Source organism: Neodiprion lecontei, chromosome 7, assembly GCF_021901455.1.
Source record: "Neodiprion lecontei isolate iyNeoLeco1 chromosome 7, iyNeoLeco1.1, whole genome shotgun sequence".
NCBI lineage: Eukaryota > Metazoa > Arthropoda > Insecta > Hymenoptera > Diprionidae > Neodiprion > Neodiprion lecontei.
In genome coordinates this window covers 9,930,741-9,937,589 of record NC_060266.1, presented here as the reverse complement: position 1 = coordinate 9,937,589, position 6,849 = coordinate 9,930,741, and the positions used below count along the sequence as shown (strand labels likewise).

The following is a 6,849-nucleotide window of genomic DNA, read 5'->3' as shown; positions in this document are numbered from 1 at the left end:
TTACAACTTTATAAATTAATATCAATATATCAACTGTTGAAATCCCCAAAATTTAAAAATACTACAGTGCAAGAAGAAACGCACAAGCGTTTAGTTCCATTGGCAGATTACCCAATGATTTTTAGAAAGGATACTACACACATTTTAAACCACTTGCAAGAATTAAAGACGCAGTTAGACTCTATTATCCAAACAACGGAATGGGAATGCGAAGATGTTCTCAGGTTTGACCATGATGTTGCGTCAGCTTCAGTGGTCAGTTGCATAATATATTATGTGACTGGGTTTTTGTATCAAATCAAGAAGGCAAAATAAGTGTTAAGTATGTCAGAAAGCCTTTCAGTCAGTTAAAGAAAATGTTACTCTTGACGAAGCAGAATTGATTACCATGAAAACCAGAGGTGGTTTAATTCGTAGCAATATATTTCTGTTCTCTCTTCTATCAGCGATTGAGAAATACTTCTGTAAGCACATAGGATCTTAGAATGGATCTGTGTATGAATCTACTGTATCTGATATGATACAAAATTACAATTTTTCATTTCCTTGCGAACAATACAAGGCTGAAATTGTATCATGTATCATGCATTACTACATAACTATGAGAATGTGACAATGGGTGAAAATTCATACTAGCGACATTCTGAAGCACAGCTGTGAAAAGAGAAAGTTATCGGGGTTGATGAAACCGTTATTTTATGGCTGCTTGAAATTCATAACGTTGAGGCAATACGATACTCATAAAAGTACAATTTTGTAACTCAAATATTGTCATAATTGCAAAATAAGCGAGATACAATGTTTTAACCAACTTCGAAATTTACGTAGTGTATTTGCTATTTTTCAAAGGTTCGACCCACGGAGTAGTTCGACGCCTCAAAGTTCGAACTTTTTTCGATTATTCTGTTTCGTCAACATTACAAACCTCAACCTCATAGGTTTATTATGACTTCTATTTACTTTATATTACTTTACATGTTTCATATATTTTCTAATTCGTTATTATTTTTGGTATTTTATGTTTTCAACTGCAACTTCTGCTCATATTTTTATAAATATCACACGCTCATCTCATGATTAACCTAAAATTACCCACCTCGCTTTCGTATACTACATGCCGCCATTATTGTTTGCAATGGTCATATACTCATATAGACCCATAGCCGTCTGGTGTACAAGTACCGAATTATGTGAAAATAATTACAGTCGCCGAGCCGCAGTTGGACCACCTATTATTCTTACACCGTGATTTGAGTCCTGCTTGTCAGAGAATCATTTATTGGTCGTTTGGTGGTGTTTATTAGAGCTTCATAAAGTTAGCAACCGAAGTCAATAGACTCAAAAAAAGACTCATAGAATTTTGGATACATTGTCGTGTCAATCGTTTGCGCGTCGTTTGCGCAACCAACACCGCGAAGTAATTAGGCAGAAAATATCAAAATCAACACCGACACATTGATTGATCGCTCCAAAATGAGAATATTATTTATATATTACTATATTTATTATATTACTCTTGTTATGTCGTGCAAGGAGCATGCTTTGGACGTTGAATAAATATTTCATTATCGTATGGTGTTGAACATGTGCTGAATTTTTTGGCCCTTCTATGTAATTTATATTTGCTCTGCATTATAACACCAACTTTGTTATTTCTTGGATAATTCTTGCGGGTGCTGTTTGCGCAAACAACGCGCAAACAATTCTAGAGACGAGATGCCTAGAATTTTCCAAACTGGGTTCATATGCGATCGATATTTGCAGAGCGCGGGTGCTGAAATTCAGCACCCGGTGTTCATTCCACTTTTTCTTAAGACCGCGCGAATGCGCAAACGAATTATTGTAATATTTTTCAGGTTTGGGCGACGCGCAAACCGCGTGATCGATTGAAAGTGATTGAAACGCATATTTCAGCTATTTACCACATTGGTTCTAGTATTTGGTTGGAATCTGAAACACACGGAATTAAACCGCTCTCGGCGCATGTGCAATAATTTATTCTGGTGGCTAATATTGTAAATTAGAAAAACTAATTTTTTTATTGGTAATTTTGATATTTTCTGCCTAATTACTTTGCGGTGCTGGTTGCGCAAACGACGCGCAAACGATTGACATGACAATGTATTCAAAATTCTATGAGTCTTTCGCATAATACCATTTTCAAAAACCGGGTGCTGAATTTCAGCATCCTATCTTTATTTGCATATTGCTTAAAAACGAGTGAACGCGCAAACGAGAGCGAGTGATATTTTTCATATTCAAGCCACGCGCAAACGTTCTAAACTACTTTCAGTCGATTGTATTGACTTCGGGTGCTAACCTTATGAACCTGTTTATTCATGATTCCCCATCCAATGATAGTCCTTCAATTATCTGCAATAATTGAAAACATAGCCCTCGCCCCTCCCGCCGAACCCCCCTCCAAAAAAAGTACATAAAACGATTGTAGTTAAGCACTAGTTCTGGGAGTTTGTCCAAATCCCAGCGCATCTAACTTACCACAGCTTCTTCTTAACTGTAAATTGCATTGAAATGCAATTTCCCGTGTTAGCAATCGTTTGTTGGTCGTTTGGTGGTGTTGGATAGTGAAATTTCGACCTTTGATAGCCGACCGGTTATTCGTGAAAATTGAAGCAATTGTAGTTAGGCAATAATTCCAGGCGTTAGTTTAGCTGTAGCGCATATATTTATTATACTTATACTCATTTATACGTACGCATATACATTGCGATGCAAGTCAATTTCCTGTAATAGCTATTGTTAAGGGTCGTTTTTAGATGTTTATAGCCAATGATGGAGTCGGTATTCATGAAAGAAATCCGCATCGAAAAAATCGTCCTCGAAAATTTGTCGTTTAGTAGTTTTATATTTTATCCAAAGCATAGCTGTCATCGTAAAGTTCCGAAGAGAATTTGGTAAGAATTGACTATGTATATATATATATATGTGTCGGGGTGAAGCCTCGGGAAGGCGGAGAGGATATAGGATTTGCATTTCGTGGATTGCTCATTGTAAAAAGCGCGATGATCCCAACAAGTCCGGTCAATTCGCTTGCTTTTCTGTGACTGTCGATTTCATCCAAGCGTTGTTATAAACAAACCATTTGTTTGTTGTATATTCAAAGCATGTTGAATAACGTTTGACGCTTGATACGGCGGACTCATTCAAAGTTCAAGTTTCGAATTCACTTGATGATGCATCCTCTTAATTCTTCTCCGACATATATATACGTATATAAACATCGATCGTGACCGAAATGAAATCGCCCCTCAGCCGTGGTGTGAGTATGCATGGGTCGAACGGGTCCGTAAGCGTTAGCGCTCAAAGCGCGTAGGCGTGCTCCACGAACGCACCCATGGTGTGCCTAGGAGTGCAGCTTCTCTTTCTAAAAAAATTTCTGTCTCGCGCTGGACTGGACTTAAGTAAATCATTTATCAACGGCGTCAAAATACCCTAGATCTGTGGTGATTAATTGTTGTAACGTTGAATCTGCGCGGGGAAAAGATGATGGGTCTTTTGAGTATGTTCGGAGCATGGTCTTACATACAGGTCCGGAAACTAGTGGGGTGGGGAATGACTCAGATAATGAGGCAAAACCGTGGTTCTCGTGTTCGCCGTCTGCAGCGCTGCCCCCTCGGGGTGAGCCAATCATAAATCAGATCCGAATAGCTGATTTTTCGGAATCAACAATCCTGAATAACACTCAAAAATGAAGAAAGATGCGAATAAAAAATGATTGAGATGTTTACTAGCATTCCATGGCGGGCGTGATAATTGTTTTATTTTAACGGAATCCTCAAATGTTTAAGTCAATAAAATCCATAAACATCAAGCGAGGGCTCACAACTTTTGAGACAGTTTGAGATCTTGTGGAGATGATCCACTGTTTACACACTTTACACTGAGTTATGAACTGTCAAAAACTTCGATGAGCAGGTTATCTTATCGGTATATATCTATATCTATCATACCCCGGGCCAATGGCGCCCCTAGCGGATAGATAAGAAACAAGACAGTGTGCCTCACTAACGGTGACACCCCCTACCACTCAAAAGTGCCGGACGATTATTTCCGCAACACTGCACAACACACGAATGCGCCATTTCAGCTATAAACTTTATATTTATCTGCGATTAAGAATTGAAATAATCTATTTTCGATTCACACCACGAATAACCTATATGTTGCACAATACATAACCGCAGCCCCCTGACACAAGCTGCTAAAAGTGTTTCGCATAATGTCCCTCGATTCTGCCGCCAATCTCCACCACTAATGGCGCTAGTAGTTGTCTGACGAGCTTGCGCGCGGTCAACGAGGGCAGCGAGCGTGTCAGAAGTCTACTAGCGCCACGTAGAGGAACTAAAAAACGGGGACAAGACGCGTACAATTTTTTAGTATACGAGCAGTGGGCTCGCGCGCAAGCTCGTCAGGTAACTATTAGCGCCACTAGTGGTGGAAATCGGTGACAGAATTGAGGGACATTTTGCGAACCACTTTTAGCAGCGTGTATCAGGGGGCTGACCACGGTCTTACATACAGGTCTGGAAACTCCGTGTGTAAGACCGTGGCTAGGAGTGACTCACACATTGAATTAATTTGTAGTTTACAGTATCGGCACTGCGTCGCTGTCGCTACTATCTAGTACGGCCGGTTAGGTTATAGCGCGCTTGCGCCAACAGAGAGAAATTTTTTCTGTCTCTGTCGCTCACAGGTGACACGAGTGACCCTACTAGGTTACAGCGACCCTTGCGGCCAATCTAAGAATTATTGAAAGCGGACTCAAGAAGTGAGTCGCCCCCCACCACCAGAGTTTCCAGACCTGTATGTAAGACCGTGGGGCTGACCCAACCTTTTGAGAAGGAATAAGAGGTTATGTATGATTAATACAAACAAACGTCAGAACATCTATTTTTCTCTTCTTTCTTAGCTATCGCTCTCTATGAACAGCATATGCCACTTCGTAATAATATTTAACATCGATAAGCTCTGTACTGACCGTGATGTTCATTAACCATCGACTATAATAATAGCATGGAGAGCGGAAAACCGTAGAACTCACTAACTCGAACTCACTTGATGTTCAGAATTCTGCCCCTGTCCTCTTATTTTTATTTTTGGGCCATTTTTTCCAATATTCACAGATAATTGGGAAACTATTGAAGGTTGGACAAGCGCTAATAAATACCAACAAACGATTCTGCAAAGATAGCGCTCGATCACAAAATACAATCATGAAGGGCTGACGTCACGCGAAATCCCTAGTCCAATTTGTTTTATTAATAACGACTAAACTATTCACCATCAAACGTCGGGAACTCACTATTAAATACCAGCAAACGACGAAGGAAGGGTTCAAAAAATATTAGCCCACCTGGGTGTTAATGTGAGGCTAAAGTATATGGAGCTTAATAAGAAGCGGAATTCTAGGAAACTTGCACTCAGTGCGCATCGAGTGAAGCCAGTGAAAACGTTATGACAATATGGTAGAAAGTTATCATGTTTTTACTGTATCGAGTGTACCACCGATCGTGAACAATTCGTGAGAATAGAAATCGATCCTACTTTTGGCGAAGTCTTACCGGAGTGTAGTTTTTACATAATTAAAGCTTGTCGTTGTGTACTGTTGTGTACCATGCAAACTCAGTGACGTTTAAATTGAAGTAGAAAGTTAAACCTTATGGTTTTGCCTTGTTTTTTTACTACGCAGGTCGAGTTTGTACGTTTCGAATTTTATTTTAAACTTCGAACTCAGGAAATCGAAACAAAAACATATTTTGTATTTCACGATGGCGGTGACAAATGGAGCTAGCCATAATTCAAACACGAAGAATGGAAATTTCATATGTGGCGTTGTTGAAGGTAACAATTTGTTCATAATCTTCCGATACTTCCCCTTGAATACCACATCACCACTGAAGTTTTCAATCAAACCACGACAGTATTCTCTGACCTTATGTGGAGCTAAGTAATGATGAATGTGGCACAATAATGTTATTGTTACAACCCTAACCCCAGCCCGATGCGTTCAATCGACTTGAAATTTACATCTATTCTCATTATTTTAGGATTCTACGGCCGCCCTTGGACAACAGAACAGAGAAAGGATTTATTCCAGAAGTAAGAATGTCTTTTCAATCATTGAAAGATAATAACAGAATAAATTTATTGTGTTGTCGATCACATCTTTAGATTTTATAATGGAAACATTTCACATACTGCTTGACATATTTTCTTTGTTTCTGAAATATAGCAAATAACTGTTCCTGTTCGGTTTCAGAATGAAAAAGTGGGGAATGGACTCATATCTCTATGCACCAAAAGACGATTACAAACATCGTGCATACTGGCGAGATTTATATACAGTCGAAGAAGCCGAGCACTTAACTGGTCTTATAACTGCAGCTAAGGAGTGTGGAATCAGTTTTTACTATGCCTTGTCACCTGGCTTAGATATTACTTATTCTAGTCCAAAAGAAATTGCTGCTTTAAAAAGGAAACTGGAGCAAGTTAGCCAGTTCGGTTGCATCGCATTTGCTCTGCTCTTCGACGATATTGAACCAGAAATGAGTGAAGCTGATAAAGAAGTGTTTCAGTCCTTTGCACACGCTCAAGTAAGTTTCATCAAAATGGTGTGATCTATTTATTCATGATGCTTAAAAAATGTAAGGCTAAAGAACATGATAGTAACGTAAGAAGACAATTTCAAATAGGATGGCTAATTTGCTAATTTGATATCGAATGAATTATGGTGCATTATACATTGTGACATTAGGAAGCTAATGAACAAAAAACTGTTGATACTTCTTATTGATTTTATTACAAGATAGTAGCATTTTGAGCATTCAA

The 6,849-nt window shown here is 38.9% G+C and overlaps 1 protein-coding gene across 2 annotated transcripts in view; it reads left to right on the top strand.

The window, feature by feature from the left end:
• The first annotated feature begins 4,851 nt into the window (after nucleotides 1–4,851).
• Nucleotides 4,852–6,849, top strand: part of LOC107226158 (protein O-GlcNAcase) — a 187,888-nt gene continuing 185,890 nt past the window's right edge. The window contains exons 1-3 of one of the 2 annotated variants that reach the window (XM_046744761.1): nucleotides 4,852–5,862; nucleotides 6,069–6,120; nucleotides 6,281–6,614. In XM_046744761.1, the coding sequence (XP_046600717.1) occupies nucleotides 5,790–5,862; nucleotides 6,069–6,120; nucleotides 6,281–6,614 (459 nt within the window). In that variant the 5' untranslated portion in view covers nucleotides 4,852–5,789. The remainder of the gene's footprint in view (nucleotides 5,863–6,068; nucleotides 6,121–6,280; nucleotides 6,615–6,849) is intronic. The other variant, XM_046744759.1, reaches the window with a different exon arrangement.